The sequence below is a fragment of the Protomyctophum parallelum genome (genome assembly GCF_964188405.1).
Source record: "Protomyctophum parallelum genome assembly, chromosome: 23".
NCBI classification, from domain to species: domain Eukaryota; kingdom Metazoa; phylum Chordata; class Actinopteri; order Myctophiformes; family Myctophidae; genus Protomyctophum; species Protomyctophum parallelum.
In genome coordinates, this window is record NC_139715.1 from 19,477,208 (window position 1) to 19,501,614 (window position 24,407).

Below are 24,407 nucleotides of genomic sequence, written 5' to 3' on the forward strand. Positions count from 1 at the left end.
TATTTAGAACATGTAGATCTGCTATTTTCACTTGTTTGGGGCGAATATCCAAGTTCTGTGTTGGGTCACGGTATAAAAGGTCTGGGACAACCATGGTGTTACACTGTGGATGCTATGAGTCATGTCTCGGCCACGCTCGCATTTTCCACCTCTCGGCAAGGTTCATGGCGGATTCATGTTGTGACCTGATTGATTGCCAGCTGCGTGGAATAACAGACAGGAGTTTTGTCATGTCAATGGAATCGCTCACTGTGTGTGTGTGTGTGTGTGTGTGTGTGTGTGTGTGTGTGTGTGTGTGTGTGCGTGTGCGTTTATACATGTGCGTGCGTCTGCGTGCACGTGTAGGGTGGCATCGCCATGTTGAAAGTGGTGGGGAACCCCCAAGCGGCCGAGCGCCTCTGCGATGACGAGGATGACTCTGACGCCGTGAGTATTCCTCCTCAACCCTTTCACACCACGCCACTTGTTTGCCGGCCGGCTGTCCAGCTGACGGATCGCTCCTCGCCTTAGACAATGCATGGAACCAGAAACACAATTCCAGACATGCTGTGAAATTGAATTTGGCATCATACTGCAGCAGTGTCTAAAACCCATGCCTGACACATCTGCCCCTTCTCTCTCTCCCTCTCTCTCTCTTTCTCTCCCCCCCTCTCTCTCTCTCTCTCTCTCCCTCCCCCCCTCTCAGGGCTCAGGTGATTTTGGGAGTGGAGATGGGGACAGGAGACAGACTAGTACCAGAGTCAAGGTCTGTCTGTCTGTCTGTCTGTCTGTCTGTCTGTCTGTCTGTCTGTCTGTCTGTCTGACTGAAGTGGTTAATGTATGTTTTTAATCCAAATCTACAAAGTAACTAGTAACTAAAGTTAAATGTAGTGGTGTAAAAAAAAAATTGGATCCGAGATGTAGTGGAGTAATAATATTGGAAATTGGAAATACTCAAGTAAAGTACAAATACCACAACATTGTACTTGAGTGCAGACCACCCCTCTCTATCTATCTGTGTTCCTGTCCCCCCACAGACCACCCCTCTATCTAACTCATTGTCCCCCACAGACCACCCCTCTCTATCTAACTAATGTGTTCCTGTCCCCCACAGACCACCCCTCTATCTAACTCATTGTCCCCCACAGACCACCCCTCTCTATCTAACTAATGTGTTCCTGTCCCCCACAGACCACCCCTCTATCTAACTCATTGTCCCCCACAGACCACCCCTCTATCTAACTCATTGTCCCCCACAGTCCACCCCTCTATCCAACTCATTGTCCCCCACAGTCCACCCCTCTCTATCTAACTAATGTGTTCCTGTCCCCCACAGACCACCCCTCCGTCTCTGCGGCCGGTGCCAGAGCCCAGCCTGACATCATCAAAGGGCTCCAGAGTCTCAGCAGGCTCAGGTATGAACACTAAAATCACTGGCGTGTACTTTATCTTTACGTGGATTTAGTCGGCTGTACTTGGATTAAATAAATATGAGCCGATTTAGTTCAGCGTTCATGGTGGTCGAAGCTTTTTTTTTAATCACAAATGAAAATACGTTGGTAGTGTTCAGGTATGAAGGAAGGCAGTCGCACATAACACTTGCAGACACAATGCAAGAAGGATTTATGAAATAAAAGCTACTATAGTACTATCGTTTCAAGTCTTCTTCAGGGTATTGAGTGTCATACAATCTCAACAGTCAAATGACTGTTGAGATTTACAGTATAAATGCCAGTTATTCTCAACCTTTTTAATAAGGACTCCCAGTTTGGTATAGACCCCCACAATTTACTGACAATCTATGGGATGCCAATGCACACTGTAGAATTCTCAGTGCTAATTAAACTCCATTGGCCGGAGTTATCAACCTCTAAGTGTCCATTTCGTTCCTATTAACTATCAATTATTTAGCTGGAGACCCCCTGGATCCCCCTAAACATAATAAATATACATATATAGCAGCTGTTCTGCCAACAATAGACCCTTCCTAAAATTTCAGTCAAAATACTGTAGGCCATTTTAAAGACATACACGTAAAAGTAGTTGTCAGTAAGCTTAGACGTGATATGGATATGAAGCTCTCTTGGGAGACTGAAAGCAGAATGACCTGTTTTTGTCTTTAGAACAAGAGAATAGAGTATATTTTCAAATTTCGAGCCACTGCTACTAGGTGATAGATGGCATGGATTTGTGGTTAGTGTCAAAAGATAATCCCAATTTATACTTGGCCACACGACTGTGTCACTAACAATGATAACTACCGTCCGTAACTGAACTTCAACCAAAAAGATGAATTGAACATTAAATATATTGGGCAAAAGATGCTGTCAGTGTAAAGTGTCAAATAATGTTATGATTGATGCATAACTGCATATAAATAAATACAATCTTGAATCTGGGTTCTTAAATCTTTTAGGGTTGAATTGAACAACTGACTTCACTAAGGCATGACTAAGGCAGCATTGCAATGTCCTGTCTCTACCCCTTTCTTTTTCTACTGTACATTAAAACAAACATGCCACAAAAATAATCTCTGGGAAACAAAAGCCCAAAAGCAGTCACTATAAAATTCAAACACATTGCATTATATGGAATCTGGTTATGAACGAGACTGAAAGCTTGTTAAAACAAGGATATTTCTCTCATCACTTTTCATTCAAGAGATTCATGGAGATTTGAACAGGCTTCTCTGTGCAGGCTGGTACACGCAGCTTCCTTGCATCCAGTGAAAGGCACTGAGGAAAACATAGCTCTGTGTTGTATTTGTCTCAACTGTCGCTATAGGCTGATGCGTTCTTGTCAACCCCCAGTCGACTACAAACATGGGTCACTGGGAAAACAAAGCCTCAGCAACCTGCCCCTGAAGAAATACAACGGATTGGGGTTAAAATGCGGCTCACTAGTTTTGAACGTCCTATCATGGTATAGAATGGACAATGTGTTAGGCTAACGGTTTGGTTTTGAGTCATCTAACTGCTTTGTATTGAGATCTCCAAAATAGTAGTTACTTATTAGTCACGCACTAATGATCCAATTGTAAAACCTTGGCTCCAATTATGGATCTCGGACTTCATGTGGCCATCCTGTGGCATTACAGTCGCAAACTCGGAGACGGAGCCATTTCTTCAAGAATTTCCATGCGTTGAAGAAAGGGCTCAGGTCAAATCACATTAATCTGTAGGGCCCTTAAAGGACCACTTTTCAACTTATCTTGATCTATGATAAAATATTAAAAAAATATATATACTCAGGACTACTCATAGGACTCAGGGCTGTGGGCAGTTCAGAAACCCGTCCACCAGTGACATCATCGTTAACCAGATCTTTTTTTTTAAACAATAATTTTGTGTGTATGTATTTGTATTATCATGACACCTTCCAGTATTGCATTTGCATTGCAACTTTTCAGCAATAGAAAGCCTGCAGTTTCTATTTGCTTGGATTCCCCATTAATGACGTCACTGGTGGACATGTTTCTATATGGCCCACAGCCTTACTATGAGATACAGACCAAGTAGAAAAAGATTGTGGAATTTTATCATGAACATTTACATTAGTGAGGACCAATTATATGAAGGTAGGTTGAAAAGTGGTTAAGTGGTACTTTAATCACTGCTACAGTCTCAAAGGGCTTCATAGGCCCACAACAAATAAAACTAACTGATTTGCAACATTATCTGAGAAAGGAATGATCAGATAATGCTATGGCGTTAATAAAACTATGCAGGGATTACTGTGCTATTGGTATGTATTATGCTATATCGCCACCTACTGGACACAGTACTACATTACTTCTGCTAACATGTCTACTGTTGTCTATTTCATTCAGGAATTGCTGACAGCTAAAGACAAGTGAAATATCACTCTGTCATATTATATTTGTGCTGCAGTATGAGCAATATTTGGTACCTTTTGTTTTGTGGCTAGTCTCAGGGCTAAGATCCTACAAAACTAATAGAGACTCACGAACAATGTCTATATTTGAAGAAGACTGCAAGGTGGAAACATTGCATTGTAGGCCTACATGCTGTTTTGAATAGTGTTAAAAGTGAGTTGTAAGCCCTTCTTCTCACTCATTAAAACATGTATTTATCCAAGACACATGAATACACCAATGGCGGAGGAAACCATGCGAGACACTGCACGACTGAAACATTGTTGCATCAATAAAAACCTGTCGTGAACATGTGCAGTTATATCTCTACAGATTGATCTCACATACTGTTCGACGCCTACGCACCTGCTCTGAAACTGACTATGTGTGCTGCATATATCTAGTATACTGTGTGTGTGTTCGTGTGTGTGCACTGTATATAGTTATTGGCAGTTAAATATAGCTTGTTCTCACAAAAAACACCTGCCTGGGAACGGAAAGCAGAGAATTTTTTTTTTTGTGAAATCCTATAATTCTTCCGTCTTGGTTTAGTTTTTTGTGCTCTGATCCGGAAGCCCTAGATTAACTCACAGGTTGCGGAACAGTGCGGCTGGTGTAAACCACTGAAAACACACATTGACGTCTGTAGATGACAATGGTGGTTAACCGTTGGATTTGAAATGACGTCAATGGTAGACAATGAAGACGTAGGGATAATGAAAAATATGTTTTTCACTCTTTTAGAGCATATCTGTGGTCATCATATGGGCATACCTAACAATCTTGCCAAAACAATGGGAACATTTCCGTCTTTGTGTATTTTCATATCAAATGTCGTCCTGGTTTTGATCACAGAACTACTCCATTTTTAATCTCATTCAAGATGACATCCAGACAGTGAATTACTCGTTTTAAACTTAATCATCACGCTAGAATATGTATCTGAAAACATTTTTCAGATACATATTACATAGGTTTGAAATAAGCCACGAGCTTTGCTGCCCGTCTCTCTGACATCATCATCATCATCATCATCATCATCATCATAATATATTATTATAATTCACTTAATGTCTGAATGAATGAATGTCTGTCTGAAACACTGTCGTAGCTCCTCACTGCCTGCACCAATCGCTCCCACTTTTCACACAGGCATTAACCATAATATTACGGAGGTCTTAACGCTATTAACTTTTTTCAATTCAACAGATTATTGATAAATAATTAATGTATTAGTGAATAAAAAATCGACTTACATGGGAAAATGCGAAAACTCACATGAAGTATTTTCCTCCATGGTGGCGCTATAACAGCCCACTTTACATTTATCCTTATAACTCTTGCATCGTAGTTAGTAAAATCAAAATTTCACGTTCCCTGGATTCCTTGGGTTATCCCCATATAGGCCCATCAGGATAGATTTCTGCCATTTTGACTTTTCTTCAAAATACTTTTTGCTCTTGAACTCTGGAGGAGCCCGGGATCGAAATGGGAACCTCGCGTTTGCCATCCGGCTGCTCTGCCGGCCAACCAAATGGCTCAGAGTTACATTAACATTGATTTTACAATATAAATTGGGGTTCCCACTTCCCACAAACTTCCCAGAGATAGAAATGCCAGGCTAGGTCCGTAGCCTAATGCATGTAAATCTGGGGGTCCTTGAAATTAAACTAGAATCCCTGCTAGAGCCGTAAAAATCTTCTCTTATGGGGGTCTCTGGCATATCTCTTCAAATGGGGGTCCGCGGGCTAATTAGTGTCAACTTAGGGGTCCTTGATATGAACAAGTTTGGGAACCACTGTCCCAGTAGGTGTGTGTATTAACCCTGACCTTTGACCTGTGACTGTCCTCCAGGTCCTGCAGCTAGAGGTGAGAAGGGTGACCGAGGGGAGAAGGGCGGCAGAGGGGACACGGGCCTCGCGGGACCCAAGGGAGAATCTGGTTCCAGCACCGGATCTGGGTTCTCCGGATCTGGAGGAGAACGAGGGCAAAAGGTATTGTGTGTGTGTGTGCGCGCGTGCGTGTGCGTGCGTGAGTGAGTAGTAGTGTCAAACATTACAGTGCCCAGCGCACACCAATGACATGCCCAAAATAGATAAGGTTGGAAGTTGTAAAAACAATTTAGAGGGGGAAAAAGGCTTTGTATAGATTTTGCCCCTGTTTTAGGAAATGAGTGCATACAAAGTACTGACATACAGTAGTAAACAAAAAAAGAACGTATAACCTTTTGTGTGGTCAAACAGTATAGAAAATCCCAAGGCACAACTGTCTCATTATGGCACACCATTTTGGAATGACTGATTATACTCAGAGCAGGTTCGTAAATGGGAACTGTTGATTCAACCTGAAACACGATAATGTTCCCGTGGTCATGTGTTTATCAAAATCAGAATCAATTTGATTAATCAGTAAAATATCCATGCTCTGAGAACCCACCGTGTTCAGTGGTCAGATGGGTGGGCTGCAAATGCTGTCAGCTGATTAATGCTTTCCAGACATGCTGGGAACAGCTGCTGAGGTGTATTCCATACTATTGAACCATATGCAATATGGAATGTTGAATATCTTAAACGGTGTTTGCTACAGGACAGAAATGAAACAATTTCCACAATGTTGTAATAATCTGTACTTACTCTTTGTTTCAGGGTGACAAAGGCACCAAGGTATGTTCTCTTTAAATAATTTCTTCCCTCCCTATTTTCACATTATCTTCATGGGGGATGAAAGTCATCCTTATGACAGATGTTTGTGGGGCGCTAGCCCCTCCTATGTCCAGCTTTGAGGGTAAACTCAAAAATTGAATGCCATTGACAATGAATGGCCAGTTTTGTGTGTTTGTGCAAACACTAGCATACCCAGGCTTTCATTTTCGTCTGCGCAAAACTGGCCATTCACAATGAATGGCCAGTTTTGAGTGTTCAAACATTGAAGACGAAGGTGAGGACACAAACAAATTGTGATTGGCCTGAATGAGATGATGAATGATGATAAGATGACACGTCCTCCACCACACGGGTGTGATTTTTATCTACTTGGTTAGGCACCGCAAATTGTAGATCTCCATAACACATTTGGGAGTCATTCAGTCTCTTCAGCATTACAGTGTTGTTTTTTCTCCTATACCAGGGAGGTTCGGGGGTTGGTTACCCTGGCAACAAAGGAGACCGTGGTCCTGCTGGACCTCGTGGCCCCCCCGGTCCTAATGGGCCCGCAGCGGAAGTGGTCCGGCTCGGCGATGGCTCCAGTGTCCAGCAGGTGGCCGGACCCCCGGGGCCAGTGGGACCCCCGGGGTTGGAGGGGCCCGCAGGACCCCCAGGAGCTGAGGGAGAAGCTGTGAGTCATGGGTCAAAAACCTTGCCGTGTAGTTGATAAACAATACAGTAGCTGGATTTCTCATTATATTGGAATTGGACCTCAAGTGTTTTGAAGGTTTGGACTAAGACTAAACTGAAGAAAGCCAATTTGTCACAAGTCATTGATTATAAATATTCTATCTTACAGGGAGATCCTGGAGAGGATGGGAAAGTGGTAGGTGTTAACTAATTTCAATGAAAACCCTGGTATGACAAAATGGCTTTTAAACATTAGAATAATTATAATGATACATTTGATTATCGTGTACCAGGGTCCCGGCGGACCAAGAGGTTTTCCAGGAACACCAGGAACATCTGGACCCAAAGGAAATAAGGTGTGTGTGTGTGTGTGTGTGTGTGTGTGTGTGTGTGTGTGTGTGTGTGTGTGTGTGTGTGTGTGTGTGTGTGTGTGTGTGTGTGTGTGTGTGTGTGTGTGTGTGTGTGTGTGTGTGTGTGTGTGTGTGTGTGTGTGTGTGTGTGTGTGTGTGTGTGTGTGTGTGTGTGTGTGTGTGTGTGTGTGTGTGTGTGTGTGAGTGGGTGGGTGGGTGGATTAATGGGTGTAGATACATTGTGAAACTAGAACTGCACTCTGTCGAGTGCATACTTGCTTGTTGCACACTAGTAGGCCATAAATGGCCAACTAGTGCGCAAGCAGAGCGCGCATGTAATGTTTTCGCCCGCTGTAAACTGCCAAATCTCAGTATCTCTGTGAAGGAATGTTTGAAATGATTAATGTTTAGATGTAATTATTTGCTACCTACTATACATGTAAACATTTAGTATTAAGTATGATTCTAGTTTCTATCTATATAAGAAATACTGTTTTATCATTGTAGATATATTCTGGATCCCTTTTTTTTTTCAGAGAAAAATAAATCACTTATAGGTGTTGAAAAAAAAAGGTATATAAACTGAATTAAAATATGTTATACAGTATACTTTTTCTGTAAACGGTGGAATCTCAATATCTCTGTGAAGGAACATTTGAAATGTGTAATTATTAGGTGTAACTATTTACTACCTATCTAATTTATGTATGTAAACGCCTATAAAAAAAAGTATATAAACTGAATTAAAAATTTAATTTTAATTTTAAATCTATTTCATGTTAGACTATAGTGATATTAATACTAAATCATGGTCAGAGTAATATGTGTCTCTAACTTCAATTTCTATAATAATACTTTCACATTTGTTAAAATATACATGATCTAAAATATTTCCGTAATCTGTAGTTGGATTTGTATTTAATTGTTTAAAGCCTAATTTTGACATGTAGGTCTTTATACTTCTTTCTATCTTAGTATTATGGTCTTCATTGAAATCTCCTATTATCAAAATTGCAGAAGTCGGAGATGATATATACTGTACCATGTATTCGAGAAATGTGTTTAATTTTGAAAGCTCTGTTTTAGGTGATCTGTACATAAGAATGATATATAGATTTTTATCTTTTACATGTATACATATATGTTCTACTTTCTCTAATATCCTGCTTTCAGTTGGAATTTCTTCAATGGAAATATCTTCTTTTATAGCAAACATAACTCCCCCACCTATATCTTTTTCTCTATATCTTTTCCTCATCCGCAGAAAAACATCAAATCTGTGCCCGTATTGCTGGATCAATGATGACGAAATGACCATATTTCTTACGTCATCATTTAGAGCTAGTCATACACGTATTTCTTACGTCATCATTTAGAGCTAGTCATACATCAAATCTGTACCCATATTGCTGGACCAATGATGACGAAATGACCATATTTCTTACATACACACCACGTACTCTAGTCCCAGCAGATCAGGCACAATTTGGTAAATTATTTTTTTATTGATTATGTATATAGTATACGTATGACTAGCTCTAAATGATGACGTAAGAAATATTAGTATATATATAGTATACTGTATAAAGTGTGTAGTTGTAAGTTGATTAGCGGTATTCTGTGGTCACTTTGGTCCAAAAACCGTGACAGCCGTTCCGCCATTTCAGGACCCCCCCAGAAAAACATCAAATCTGTGCCCGTATTGCTGGACCAATGATGACGAAATGACCATATTTCTTACGTCATCATTTAGAGCTAGTCATACACGTATTTCTTACGTCATCATTTAGAGCTAGTCATACACATACACACACATTTGAGGCTTACGCAGAAAAACATCAAATCTGTGTCCGTATTGCTGGATCAATGATGACGAAATGACCATATTTCTTACGTCATCATTTAGAGCTAGTCATACACGTATTTCTTACGTCATCATTTAGAGCTAGTCATACATCAAATCTGTGCCCGTATTGCTGGACCAATGATGACGAAATGACCATATTTCTTACATACACACCACGTACTCTGGTCCCAGCAGATCAGGCACAATTTGGTAAATTATTTTTTATTGATTATGTATATAGTATACGTATGACTAGCTCTAAATGATGACGTAAGAAATATATATAGTATATATATAGTATATAGGCATATACTATATATGTATACATATATACTCTATACTCTATACTGTATAAAGTGTGTAGTTGTAAGTTGATTAGCGGTATTCTGTGGTCACTTTGGTCCAAAAACCGTGACAGCCGTTCCGCCATTTCAGGACCCCCCCAGAAAAACATCAAATCTGTGCCCGTATTGCTGGACCAATGATGACGAAATGACCATATTTCTTACGTCATCATTTAGAGCTAGTCATACACGTATGTGTATGACTAGCTCTAAATGATGACGTAAGAAATACGTGTATGACTAGCTCTAAATGATGACGTAAGAAATATGGTCATTTCGTCATCATTGGTCCAGCAATACGGGCACAGATTTGATGTTTTTCTGGGGGGGTCCTGAAATGGCGGAACGGCTGTCACGACAAATGGACCAGGCCGATCACATTACTTGCGCGCTCTGCTTGCGCAAGTAAAGATGGATGGATCAACAGATGTAGATACCTACGTGTGCAGAATGTATTTCCGGCCTTTGTGAATGTGCACGTGACCGAACAGCTTATGAAAAATGTAACGGTGTTGACCTCTGACCTTTGAAGGGAGATCGTGGTGACGGTGACGCAGGGCCGCGGGGTCCCCCAGGCCCTCCTGGACCTCCAGGGTCTTCCACTGGTGACCGGCCGGTAGGTGCACTGCACTCTGAGAGAACACTGCACTGCACTGCACTGCACTGCACTGCACTGCACTGCACTGCACTGCACTCTGAGAGAACACTGCACTGCACTGCACTGCACTGCACTCTGAGAGAACACTGCACTGCACTGCACTCTGAGAGAACACTGCACTGCACTGCAGGTGCACTGCACTCTGAGAGAACACTGCACTGCACTGCACTGCAGGTGCACTGCACTCTGAGAGAACACTGCACTGCACTGCACTGCAGGTGCACTGCACTCTGAGAGAACCAGGGGTGGAAAAAGTAAAAGTATAAATACTGCAATGTACAACTACTCCAAATGCACTTGAGTAAAAATACAAAAGCATTGGCATCAAAATGTACTTAAAGTACCAAAAGTGGAAAGTACTCATTATGAAGAATGTCCCATTTCTCACATCGCGACGCATTGTGAGCTTGTAGATCGGCTATTTTCAAGGAAAAATTATCTTATTATCTATCTTATCTGGCCTGGTATCATTGAGGATGCGCTAGGACGTCCTCACACGTCCTATGTACGCGTCGGTAGGTGGCGCTATGATGTGTGGCAACGTCCTATGTACGGAATCGGTTAATGTATGTTTTGTACGTAGTACAATATAGTACAATATATTGATCCGAAATTGGCCAAATGTAGTGGAGTAGAACTGTAGAAGTAATAGTATTGGAAATTGGAAATACTCAAGTAAAGCACAAATACCTCAAAGTTGTACTTAAGTACAGGACTTAAGTAAATGTACTTTGTTACTTTACACCACTGGAGAGAACACTGACGTGAGGATTGCCCTTTGCATAACATGTACAGTACAGTACTGTAGAATGTCATTTCTATATGCTGTTTTGTAGACATACTTTGACATGGAAGGCTCCGGTTTCCCAGATTTGGACAGATTACGGGTAGGTTGATCGCCATACTAAAAGAGATTTAATGTTCTGGATGCAATGCATTTTTATACAAAAAAAGAAAGTACCCACATAGCTCAAATGCAATGGAGATGTTAATTGTTCTTTGTATGGTTCCCCAGGCGACCCAGGGGCTTCCAGGGCCCCCGGGTCCTCCCGGACCCCCTGGCAGGTCGGTTGCTCTGGGAGCCGATGGCGCCAAAGTAGCCTTTGGACCCCCTGGACCTCCAGGGAGTAATGGAGTGCCAGGTTTACCTGTGAGTATCAAGTGTGTTTTATCTTTGTGAAAGTGAATGGGTACAAATCCCAACTAAAGACCTACGTCGAGTTGAATGCCACGATCCTCCTCATTCCCGGCCTCCTCTTTTAAGGTCTCCTTCAGCTTTCGGCTTGAATGAGGAAGTGTCGCTCTCACTCTCAACTCATAATAAGTCCGCTAAAAACATCGAGAACAAGGCAGGCACCCACAGAGCAATGCTAATGCTATAGTGAGGCATTTCAGACATTCAATCACTCATTGCCATTTTATCACTTTCTGAATTGAAATGTGAATATGGTTATATATTATGGTATCATTTGCACTTCAGTGGGGAACCATCCCCGCAGTATTTTGCCACATTACTACTGTACTTTGTCTCCATCTCTAAATATTATATTTCTTCATTGGCTTTCTGAGGTAGGAGACAGTGTATACATTACTTTACAGAACACGTGATCTGAGGTAGGAGACAGTGTATACATTACTTTACAGAACACGTGATGGTCTCACTTTATATCTGTCTTCTGTTTCAGGGACCCCCAGGGCCGCCTGGACGGGTAGGACCATCTGGAGCCGCTGGAGCCAAGGTGAGCGTGCATGCTGAACACACACACACATTATACACGCACGCACGCATGCACGCACGCACGCACGCACGCACGCACGCACGCACGCACGCACGCACGCACACACACACATGCGTGTACGCACTACAAACGGAGTCCTCTGTTTGTACTGTGTAGCATTCAACATCTCTTAAAGCTATATACTGTACATTACATTACTGTATTTATCACCTACCACCATTTGGAGTAAAAAATACAACAATCAAATATTCTGAAATCCAAAATGCAAGTGTGCGGGGTTAGAGTGCGAACCCACGGACAATCTTGAGGTCATCATGTCACCCCAGTGTCACGCCATACGTTGATTTCATCATATTCTTTTAACCATTTTTCAATCTTCTTTTAGTTTCAGTGTTTATCTCTGAGACCCCAAGCTACACTATAAAAAAAGTTATAGACTCCATTTGGGTCGATTTGATCCCAACTATAAACCATTTGTCTGGACCCAACATTGAGAACATTGAGTGCTTTCAACAACTGTCAGAGAAACAGATTATTAATGTCAGGATCTGCCTTCCGTGTGTTGTGTTTGGTGTTCCTGAATCTTATTTTGAAGTGATGCTTTTGTGTTTCCTATCCTCGTTAATCTTGTGCCTATTTAAGCCCCGTGTTTGGTTGTGTTCTCTGTTGGATTATTGTATTGTCATTGCCAAGTCTGTTTTATGTTTGCTAGTGTTGCGCTACTGCAGGTCTTTGTTTGAATAAAGAATTCTAAGATCCCGACTTCCTTGCATTTGGGTCCTGCTTGAAAACCACCCCTGACAATTAAAATATGTTATAAACCTCTCTGTTCAATCTTTCATTTCTTCAGGGTGACTGTGGTGACCTTGGCCTTCCTGGATCCGCTGGAGAGAAGGTGAGTTTTACAATGGTCCCAGCAGGTGGATTAATTTTACAGTGAATAACAGGAATCTGATTTATTCATTTACTCTATAGTATATTTAACTTTAACTTTAACTTAAGTATGTGTAAGTTCTAAAAAAATGTTCAATTCCAGGGGAAATAAAGCCTAAAGTTTGTTTGGCTGGTACAAAAATGGATGGGTTTCTCTCCTTGATATCTACCTTCCTCTAGCAAGACTCATCTGCCTCCGACTTTTTCACCGGTCTCCTGTCTTACTTTACTCCTGGTACTCCTGCGTGTAACGGGGAACAGGTATTGGGTTTCTGCTTTGGTTTGGTTTGGTTTCCATTTTTTTTTCTTTTCTGCTGTTTCTATCGCCTTACTAACCCCAATACAGCAGAGTCAAAGTCTGTCATTTCTCCTTGTTATCAATACATGATAACTCAGTGAGTGTTTACATGCACGCAGCACACTAACACACAGTGATTACTGTGAATAATCAGGTTATTTAATGCATTGACACTCATTGCATAAGTGTGATTTTGGCAACAACAACGCAAGTTTACATGTTTTACTCAGTCAGGCTTCTCTATGAATACTTAAATACTTTTTATGGCTAGTATGTACATAGCCATATAGCATTTAACTGACCAAATAATTTGAAATTAACTATTTCAATATTGCCTTATTAATTGGGGAAACAGTGTGTTAATGTGAAGGTAAATGGACTTTACAATGATTGATATAGAAAAGGACTATTTGTCATCTTAACATATTTAAAAATGGTCTGATAAACAAAACAAATCCATCTGGGTTTGATTTCAAAACATTGTTTACCCCAATGTTTATTATCTTACCTATAGTACAAATTGACTTGACTTGTTCTTATTCATTGAAATTATTCAAGTTAACTTGCAAAGGGTTTGATTGAATTGATTGTGCTCTTCGTCATCACCTGCTTTGGTTGTTTTCATGACATCATCCGTTATTAATTACACGTTTCCATTGACTACACGTCTTGAGATTGACTTGGCTCTAAACTCTAACCTCTGCACAGCTCTCTTCCATGGGCTTGTTTTTGTGTTGGACCTAATCTTCACCGTTCATTCAGAAGACAGCAATGACTCTGCACCTCACGCCTAATGTTTCCTTCACTGTTCACTTATTTGCCTGTGAAGACCAGCCCGTTTGATGCATTCCGCATGACACAACACATTTTCTCTCGTCCATGTTGTTTGGTTTTGTGTTTGTCACCCTCCTCATGCATCTCTCTACCCTGAGTCCAGGGTGCTCAGGGCGCGGCAGGACAACCGGGCACTGCAGGGGAGGAGGGGCGTTATGGGCTGCCCGGACCCATGGGACCTACGGGACCCACCGGGCCCCCGGGGCCGGGAGGCTACGTAAGTATTGGTCAGATTCAAAAAATGTCTGTTTGAAAATGACAGTTTTTTTTTATTTTTCAAAAATAGCAGACCTACAAGCTCGTAGCGCGCCACTCGGTGGTGCGCTATGAGCTTGTAGATCTGCTATTTTTAAATGGCTAAAGCATAACGTAATGCTAACACCAAAAAAGGGGTTCAACATACAGTACAAAGTACTGATCCTTTGACGCAGCGTCACAGACGGGGGGAATTCATTGATGGATAGTTGTTTGATAATAGATGACTGACGTCATAGTACTGCCCTCTGTATAGATGGAGATGACGGCCGAGATCCACATGGAAGCCACGCTGTTATTCATTTGTTTATTTTTCAAGCTGGTCAAACTCGTCTTTTTTTCTGAATTGTGCGATTTCTTTCCTGGAATATGCAATTTGTTGGTCTATTGAACGGCACCTTAACTTGTTCTGTGCTATCCTCGAGATCTCTCGTGGAAGCATCTTGGCCATCCACGAGAAACACGATATTTGATTAAAAAATATATTTATTTTTAAGCCTCAGTTAGCTTCTATCTATCTATAGGCCTCTCATTGTAGAAACAGCGTACATGATAATCCGCGGTATACGCTCACAGGGTTATTAGTTTTATATATGCTCGGAATGGCATAAAATGTTTATAGCCATGTTTATATAGCCTATTAAAACGTTAATCCGAGCCGCGCTGATCATCATCGCTGCTCTGGGGGCCACCGTGCGTCCACCCAGAGCGCATTGGATCTCTCAGTAGTGATCAACCCCTAGTAATGGATATTCTTTCCGCTGCTCGTCCTACAGGACGAATATGGAGTGGGCAACAGTGTGCCAGGAGCGAGAGGACCTCCAGGACCACAGGTGACCAGATTACTCGCTCTCTCCCCACAGTGTTGTGTCCCCGTCGTCACGGTGGATGCACCGTGTAACGCTGTGCTGTGTTCTGTTTCAGGGTCCACCTGGTATTGCAGGCTTGCCAGTAAGTAGTGCCGTCCGTGTTCATTCATTCATATGAGCCATTATACATTTTTGCGTTGTCTGAGAGAATGGTTGAGGACAGACGGTCTAAATTGAGTGACGGTGAATATTGAAAAATCATCTTCGTTTTATGTAATATCACTGAAGAGTATGGGTGGGAGGGTTTGAGTTTTTTTTTTCCTTCCCTTTTTTTCTTCCCGTTAAAAATAATATACATTTTACAACCTGTTCTTAATAAAACGTATTTGACAAAAGATTTTCGGTGGCCACTGCCTGGGAAACTCGATTGGTCAACCCCATCGAGGAGAACAATGTATTGAGGACAAGACAGCCACATATTGTTGTTTTGTTTTCTTCATTTTATAGTAGTAGTAGCATAATTATAGTAGGATAATGTTTCTGCTGCTATTACTTATAAATAATGTTTTATTTTCTCTAGGGAAGGGCAGGGTTCCCAGGTATTGTTGGACAGAACGGAGCAGAGGGACCAAGGGGGCCGATGGGAGCACCAGGGCTGGATGGATTCCCTGGGCAATGGGTAGGAAGTAGGGATGTCCCTATCACGTTTTTGTGATCCCGATCCGATCACTTGATTTTGAGTATCTGCCGATACCGATTTTTCCCGATCCAATATTTATATTTTTTATAGAACACTTATGCCATATCACAACAATAGTACAATGTCCTAAATCACAGACAATATCCAGTCTAATATCATGATATGGCTATAATATTGAATAGGAATTTTCCGACCACTGTGTTTTTTATCCCGATCCGATTCTGAACATTTGACGTGATCGGCCCCAATTTACGATCACGTGATCGGATCGGGACAGCCCTAGTAGGAAGTCTAGGAACTTATTTGTTTATTTATAGGAGAAAACAAATCATCAATAATTTCTCGTGATCCTTCCATAGGGATCAAAGGGAGACAGCGGAGATAAAGGCGATGTGGTGAGTTTCAGATGTTTCGTTTAGCTCTGTCGTTAACTGCCAATTTCAGCCTTCCAGAATCCATCTCAAAGGGCTTCTGTTCCACAAAGCATGCCAGACATCATTACAGCATTAAGGCAATTGAAGAAACATGTCCCTTTCAGTTCATTTGTACGTGGTAAGGAATAGTCTGTTTAGCTTTTGTTCTTGTGTCCATTGCCGGTGTAGGGTGCCCCAGGAAGAGACGGAGGTCCACCGGGGCCCCCGGGCCCCCCGGGGCCTCCAGGGGAGGTCACTCACCAGACAGCAGGCAGCGATGTGAGTTGGACTGTTGGCAGCCTGAAACCTGTTCATTCAGAGATTAACCGTCATGCTCTGTATAGTCCGCTCTGATTGTATTCTCATTCAGCTTTGTTGTCACAGGTTTTGTCACAGGTTTACAGAAAAGTAAAGAAAGTGGGTGAAGTTTGTTTTCGTGCAAGTTCTGTCGTTTTGTTATGTCCATAGAAATAACACTCACTCACTCACTCACTCACTCATAGGTTGGGATCCTTTAGGATTTTAACGATTCCCGTTCCATAACGATTCCCTCTTACGTTCCTTAATCGTTCCCTTTCACGATTCCTATAGGGTGTTATAAATGGACCCTTACAGGTCTGTAACTCTGAGAGTTACAGTATGGTGGTCCTTGAAATAAAAATGTTTCAGAACCACGGCGTTGTAATTGTATAGTATAGCAGACGTGAAGTCCTGCATACCGGCTCTGACAGTGATAAATGTGATGGAACCGATTCCGGTTCCTCAATGTCGGATCCGGTTTCTCCCGGTTCCTCCGGTTCAGGATCCCAGTCCTACTGTACCTACCTCCCTCACTCACTCACTCACTCACTCATCTCATTCACTCATCTCATTCACTCATCTCATTAGCTGAATTCCAATACCTCAAATCTCAGCCACACGCTCACTCACACTCGCTCACTCCAGCATGGTGGTGTTACGGTGAAATATGTGACAATTGTCTAGACGTCACAATTTCGGTGTCTGAAGTCGTACATCATTGCTTTTTGTTTATTAGCAGAGTTCAATCTAGTGGTATTTAGGCCACGTATTTAAATATCTCCATGTAAGTTATGTGAAATGCACAAGATGGTCACATATTTTGGCAGGTCACCAATTTCACCATAACACCGCCATGCGCTGGACTAGTGACCGAGTGGCCGAATTTTGGTGTGTTAGAATTTGGCTCACTGACCCCCATCACTCACTCAATCACTCCTTCACCCTTTCCCTTTCAGTTATGCACAATTGCTCACTTTGCTTGTTCACTTGTTACTAGTACTAACTGACCTAACTTTGTTCCGCCGTAGTATAACGACCTATTTGGGAACGACGAGTGGCAGGTAAGGACATTCACCCTCCAGCCTGTTAACTTACCATACAGCCCAAAAATACACTTTACGTGTTTCAAAATATACCAACATTGTCTCTCTTGAAAAATGTATGTGATGAGGCCAAAATACAGTACATCTATGTGATCTATTGTAATAAGAAATACCAGTAGTAATTGTAGAATGATACGTAGCTTGCAGAGTTAGTTCAGTCAGATATACTCGTTATGCTCTTGGGCGCAGTCATGCGTATTACAATGGTACCACACATATTTAAGCTCACCTCGGTCTCTGTTGTTCCTGCTGTCATTTGTCCCTGGACTGTTGGCATGTGCCTGTTTGCTCCCACCGCCTCCCCAGCACTCTGCTATAGTTCCCAATTATTATTATCTATCTCCCTGCTCTTATGTTTAACGATGTGTTGTTTAATTATGCTGAGCAGGGAGAAATATATAGCCGAGCCGAACACCAAGATAAAATATTATATGCCCACTTGTATTCTCATTCTATAATAAATATGTGTTCGTCTATTCGTGAGTTATCTTACTGAACTATAGTAAAAGTCGTCCAAAATCGATAATAACTATATATCGTCGCTGTCGGGCAGTAAACTATTTTGTATATAAATCAGTGCTATTGAACACCCTTTACATCTGTGTGTGGGTTTTACAAATTCTTGAACCAATGGCTTAAAGACTAAACCTCCCTAACTCCATTGGATCGTCAAACTTCGTCAATCGGTCAAACAACCTAATTCCAACTTTAGAGATGTATATATATATTTTTTTTTTCCATTATGGATTAGAATGACTAAGTCGGACAGAAAAAACCTATCGCTGCATTAATGGTCAAAAACCTCCTAACTTGAGCTGTATTTGGGTAAAGTGATGATAATATAAGGAGTCAAGGACACATTCAAGTATCTGACAATATATAAAGTCTAAGTCACCATAGCAACTTTGATGAGTATTGTGTTTTAATTTCCTGAAAAGTTAATATTTTGGACATACTGTAGCTGGTTTCTGCCCAACAGCAAAGATATTAGTTAGTATATTCCTGAAACCATTACAACCCTGTAGTATGGGCTATAGTATTTATGTGTAGAGTTCTAATGTATAATTGAATATATTGAATGTATAATCAGTGAAGATGAGTTTTTCCTCATGTGTGTGTTTTGATCTATTTTGTAATCAAGGTTCCAGGAGCAGCAGGTATTCCTGGAAGAGCTGGATTCCCAGTATGTAATGTTATGACTTTCATGACTTTTTGACTGAAAACTCAACTGGACTAAAAATTTCATTAAAGCTAACGCTTGGAGTCAAATGAAAGGTATGTTTGTTTTGATACAGGGGCCCATGGGACTCAAGGGAGACAGAGGGGAGATAGGGCCTTCCGGTGAAACTAGACAGGTAGGTTATTTTATTCTAAGAAAGAGTGATTCAGAATCGTATTGTTGGATTATATTACACTATTTCTCCTAATAGCAGCTCTATTGACAAATAAGCCGGAAAGTTGCTTCCTTGGCGCATAATGTTGGCCGTTATTGTATTGTAGCCAACGGTCTGTCTATAAAGTAACCATGTCCAGAAGTCCACACAACATGACACGTGGCTATCCCATCTACCCCATCTGGGTGTTCAGGTGGCACAGGGGAAAGGTTCATATCAACACAGGGAGGCTGGCAGAACCTTCTCTAAAACAGCCGGGACAACGGATACCGTATGTCATTTTAAAAATACTGTTATTTGTTTTTGTTCAGGGTCAGAAGGGAGAGCCTGGTATCATTATGGGACCTGATGGAAGACCCCTGTACCTGGGTGGGCTGGGAGGACCCCAGGTAAACAACCCTAGTACTGTACCTACTGTTGTACACATTAAAATCCTCATAGGTAAGTTAACTTGGAGAGTATATAAATTGAGCCAAATGGAGCCGTGATTCAGAAAGTGTACCAATGGAACCAAATGGACATTCAAAGCCCAAACCACACCAGTTGCAACCCCTTGCAACTGCCATTGGGGATAATGGGCTACAAGTAGTTGCATGGTGAATCATTGGTGTGCTTTAGGCTTAAGGGACCATTTGGTTCCATTTGAGTGGAACTCACTGAGTTAAGTGATTAATTTACACTTAGATTTGTAGCCCAGATAACTCAGTTTGGGCAAGGTTGAGTCATTCATATGTTGTACCACAAATTGTGTGTGCCTACAGGGAGACCCTGGACCTCCCGGACCTCTGGGACCGCCTGTAAGTAGCATATATACCCCGTTGTAGGCTACTTTGGAAGTGCTACATGTACATTCAGCAGCTACAGCTAACATTACAGTATTACATTAACGCTGTTATAGGCTCACGGCTGTGTGCAACATACACAGCTATCAGTGCGGTAGAGATACACGATATTGACATTTTGACCCATATTGATATCCGTTGATATGTAGGGTCATATCGGCAGATACCGGGTCCAATATATATTACTTATTATGCATTATATTTATATTGAGCTTATTGCTGATTTCTTTTTACGTTTTCATTTTCAAAGCCATTAACGGTCACATTATTATTAGGTCTATATCGGTGAAATATCGGTCAATAATGGTGTTCTGACTTCACAATGATGTTCTGACATCACAATGATGTCCCCTTTATTAGCCAATTGATCACACCTGATCACCCCCCAACGGGCACTGTTCTAGTTATTTTTGGGGAAACATTATTTGTATTCAACCTTTTTAATAATTAATTTTCTTTTCCATTTGTGTTATTGATTGTATCTATGTGTCCTCTGTAGGGTCCTGCTGGGCCTTTTGGCCCTAAAGGAGAAATTGGATTTCCAGGTCGACCGGTGAGTAGGTTTTGCTATACAACACATTTCTAAAACAGTGAATCTCAGGACCCGGTTCACGGACCAATTTTTGTGTATTGTTTTTGTTTCCTACATATAAACAGATTCAAAAGATTAGAAAAAGAAAAAGGAGAAAATCAAACACAACTTTTCATCAATTAAAAACAAAATGTCTTAAATAAAATGAAATAATTCCATAAATAAATGTAAGAACATGCACTGTTTTGTTCATACACATACTGAAGACTATATTCTTGTGACTGTGGTGCTTCATTGTAGGGTCGTCCTGGGCTGAACGGGGCGAGGGGAGAGAAAGGAGATTCGGGTTCTGGAGACGGTGGACATGGCTATCCAGTAAGTTACAACTGTGGTTGTCAACCTCTGGGTCGGGACCCCCACGGGAAGGGGGTCCCTGCATGGTTTCGGGGGGCGGTCCCCACATGACTGAAGTTAACAATGTAAGAACTAGTGAGAAGTACTGATTTACTGTAGAAGTCATTTGTACTATCAGCCTCAGGTCTTAGTGGGTTAACCATGGTTTACTTTCCCCCGAATACACAAAGCCAAGCCATAGTACCTATACCCCCAGTGGTGGAAAGTAACTAAGTGCATTTACTTTACTTAAATACATTCTTGAGGTATTTGTACTTTACTTGAGTATGCCAAATGTTCAGTGCTTTTACTTCTACTCCACTACGCTACGAGGCAAATATTGTACTTTTACTCCACTACAATTATTTGACAACTTTAGTTACTTTGTAGATTAGATTATTATTACAAAACGTACATTAACCACTTCAGCTCTATATACATACCATTTGAAAATACGACACATTGAGTACTTTTGTACTTTTACTCAAGTCGATATTGAATTACGGACTTTTACTTGTAACAGAGTATTTCTATATTGCAGTATTGAAAACTGCCTCCCCCTGGCCAGCCGGGGCGCCTGATGGAGGGGAAAGGAACTGGTTGGAATAACGTGTTCCTTCCACGCGCTACGTCCAACCAGGGAAACTCCCCCCTGTCAGGTGTAAAGGAGCAACTTGGACACTCAGGCATGAAGGAAGCATGAGTTCAAGTCCGTTGCTCTCCCCTTGTCCCCCATACTGTATATGGGGACTAGGTTGGTGGAGGGTGTGTAGAGCCCAGGATCACATTAGATGATTGACACAGGGGTGAAAAATGGGTTACAAAATCGTGGGATAAAAAATATATAAAAAATATATATATAAATATTGCAGTATTGATACTTTTACTTAAGTAAAAAATGCGAGTACTGGCCTGGGCCGACCTAACGGTCCAGGCACCTCTGGTAATCCAGCCTGACAGCGTGTTGCAGGTTCGAGCTCCGACGACCTCCCGACGATCTCTCTCCCCGTTTCCTGTCGACTTACTGTGAATCTATCAATAAAGGCAAAAAGCCCCAAAAGGAGTACTTTTTCCACCACATATTTTCACCAGTCCTCTTGTCTCCCAGGGTCCCCCAGGAGCACCCGGGCCCCCGGGACCCCCTGGACCAGCCGTTCCTCTTGACAGGTTCACCGTGAGTAGAGAGCCGCCTGTCACTTCCCACACTACACTTCCCACAATGCACCACTAGTTGACCTGCAACTTCATATCTGGTGGAGAATTGATGGACCGATCACATCTATGTTCATTAGACAACCAATACTAAAAGAAACATTTATTCAAGTAATACAAATTATTTTGAGCATTGACACTATTGTTGTTCTTGGGTTTGATTTCAGGGTCACACTGACATTTCCAGGCACTATCCTGGTAAGTTTTAACTCCATATTCTGTCAAATGTATGTCTGCTGGATTGGTGAAGTTAAAGGGACAAGGTCACAATTTCAACCTCATTTTTATAGATTTTTTTGGAGGACTAATGTTCCAAAATGTGACCTAATGTGACCAGCTCAGACTGTGGTTTGAGTGTCCGCCCTGGGACTGGGAGGTCTGGGTTCCATCCCCGGCCAGCTTATACCAAAGGAAAATGGCACCTAGTGCCTCCTTGCTTGACACTCGGCATCAAGGGTTGGATTGGGGGTCCCTGCGACATACTAGCGTCATGTCCAGGGGGTGTACTTGTACATCAAGCTGCCTCACTCTACAGACACAGGAGATACGCTCCTGCCCTATGGGCCTCATGGCTCGACAAGGTTTACTTATGCTTGCAAGCTATTATGTTGTCCCATGTATAGTAATACCCATGAATAGAATTCCAGTTCAGATTGTGTTCCGTTGCATCTGTTTCAGATCCTAAGGGAGACAAAGGTGACCGGGGAACACCGGGCATACCTGGAATTCCAGGTAGGTTCAGGATAGAGTATATTCTACCACAGGTCGTTTCGAGGAAGCAATCTGATTGATTGGTTGAAACCTTAGAGTATATATGAATAGAGAAAGCACCCAGCGGAAACCCTGAGGTGAAATGGACATAGTGGCCGAATTTGATATTGCAGCCTGGCCCCAAACACATGAACGCGCTGGTCCGTTGACTATCATTGTGCACGTTCACGACGGCAGCACGCTCGTGCGCGTTCATGCACGTTCATGTGTTCACGTTCATGTGTTTGGGGCAAATCCATCCCAGAATGCAATCTGTTCCTACCCGGAAAGAGGAGTGAAATCGCCTCATGCGCTTTTGAGCAACTTAATGCAAGTGGATGGAAGGAGAACTCGGATCATCTCTGTTCATATACACTCTAAGGTTGAAACAGCCTTCTAGCTGTGGGTTAAACCAGCACCGTTCAACACCTAATCAAAACAAATAATTCAGCTGCTCTGTTCTCCCAGAGCGCTAGCAAACTCAGTGGCTAGGCTAGCTAGTTTCTTGGGACATTTGTGGTCGTAGTGACTATATCTGTCATAAAAATAAATAAAAAGGTCATTACACACTGGCGAATTAGCGACGCGATGCGAATAAGCGATCCGAGAAATGCAAAATATTTGCCCGGCGAATTTAGTCGCGTCTGTACACATATAAATGCGACGCGTATTGTGCGATTTATATTCACCACATGTCCTCTCCTCCTCTCCTCTCCTCTCCTCTCCTCTCCTCTCCTCTCCTCCTCCACTCCACTCCTCTTCTCCTGCGTTATGTCAGAATTGGTATCCTTTCTTTCATACCCTGAAGAGAAGGCACTCAGGTGCCGAAACGTTGGTCTATAATATAAGTTTTTTGTATCGTGATTCGTGACTACGAGCTGTGCAACCTCTCCTTCCTTTACAAGTTTGTCTCCCGTCCCGTGGTCAGCACCTCCTCACTATTGGTGTGCAGTTTGTATTGGTATATTCTACTATCCTTTCCACCACTTCTTGTCTTCTTCACTACCGTGATGTGGAGTCCAGAGTCATTTGGGATCGACGGCCAGTCGGCTGCTAACCCGTGCCGTCGATAAAATTAAATTATAAATAGGGTGATGTCAGCTCATTTGGGCCACTTTTTGGTAATTTGGTAATTAAACTGAGAAAAAGCAATGCATGACACTAAATTGGGTTTATATAATTATTATTGACTGTTTAATATGTTTAAGTTAAATGTATTTAATAACAAATAATAGTTTAGACCCTACAGCTTCTGAAAGCTGTCACATATTTTTAAGATGTAGCATTTTCATGTAAAATAAGCCACCTGATCAGCTGCATTCTGATTGGTCAGAGGTGTTGCAGTTCGCCTGCGAATGTCTGCAAAATTCGACACCAGAGCGAACAAATAAAGAGCGAAAACTGTCGCATTTTCGCACATTCGCCACTGATGTGGAAGCTTGCATTGACTTCAATTAGTTTTAAAAAAAAAGTGAATTATTCGCACGAATAAATCGCATCACCAATTCGCCAGTGTG

The 24,407-nt window shown here is 41.9% G+C and overlaps 1 protein-coding gene across 1 annotated transcript in view; it reads left to right on the forward strand.

The window, feature by feature from the left end:
• The window catches only part of col18a1b (collagen type XVIII alpha 1 chain b), a gene marked incomplete at its 5' end in the record, with an annotated part of 51,458 nt that overhangs the window by 16,582 nt on the left and 10,469 nt on the right, over window positions 1-24,407 (forward strand). The window contains 30 exons of the mRNA XM_083758411.1: window positions 346-426; window positions 686-745; window positions 1,316-1,394; window positions 5,708-5,847; window positions 6,499-6,516; window positions 6,980-7,186; window positions 7,355-7,381; window positions 7,479-7,541; window positions 10,258-10,341; window positions 11,220-11,270; window positions 11,399-11,533; window positions 12,069-12,122; window positions 12,973-13,017; window positions 13,236-13,316; window positions 14,291-14,404; window positions 15,219-15,275; window positions 15,367-15,393; window positions 15,832-15,930; window positions 16,311-16,346; window positions 16,554-16,643; window positions 16,749-16,781; window positions 18,909-18,950; window positions 19,063-19,122; window positions 19,473-19,550; window positions 19,923-19,958; window positions 20,503-20,556; window positions 20,836-20,910; window positions 22,037-22,102; window positions 22,308-22,338; window positions 22,819-22,872. Of these exons, the coding sequence (XP_083614537.1) occupies window positions 346-426; window positions 686-745; window positions 1,316-1,394; window positions 5,708-5,847; window positions 6,499-6,516; window positions 6,980-7,186; window positions 7,355-7,381; window positions 7,479-7,541; window positions 10,258-10,341; window positions 11,220-11,270; window positions 11,399-11,533; window positions 12,069-12,122; window positions 12,973-13,017; window positions 13,236-13,316; window positions 14,291-14,404; window positions 15,219-15,275; window positions 15,367-15,393; window positions 15,832-15,930; window positions 16,311-16,346; window positions 16,554-16,643; window positions 16,749-16,781; window positions 18,909-18,950; window positions 19,063-19,122; window positions 19,473-19,550; window positions 19,923-19,958; window positions 20,503-20,556; window positions 20,836-20,910; window positions 22,037-22,102; window positions 22,308-22,338; window positions 22,819-22,872 (2,077 nt within the window). The remainder of the gene's footprint in view (window positions 1-345; window positions 427-685; window positions 746-1,315; window positions 1,395-5,707; window positions 5,848-6,498; window positions 6,517-6,979; window positions 7,187-7,354; window positions 7,382-7,478; window positions 7,542-10,257; window positions 10,342-11,219; window positions 11,271-11,398; window positions 11,534-12,068; window positions 12,123-12,972; window positions 13,018-13,235; window positions 13,317-14,290; window positions 14,405-15,218; window positions 15,276-15,366; window positions 15,394-15,831; window positions 15,931-16,310; window positions 16,347-16,553; window positions 16,644-16,748; window positions 16,782-18,908; window positions 18,951-19,062; window positions 19,123-19,472; window positions 19,551-19,922; window positions 19,959-20,502; window positions 20,557-20,835; window positions 20,911-22,036; window positions 22,103-22,307; window positions 22,339-22,818; window positions 22,873-24,407) is intronic.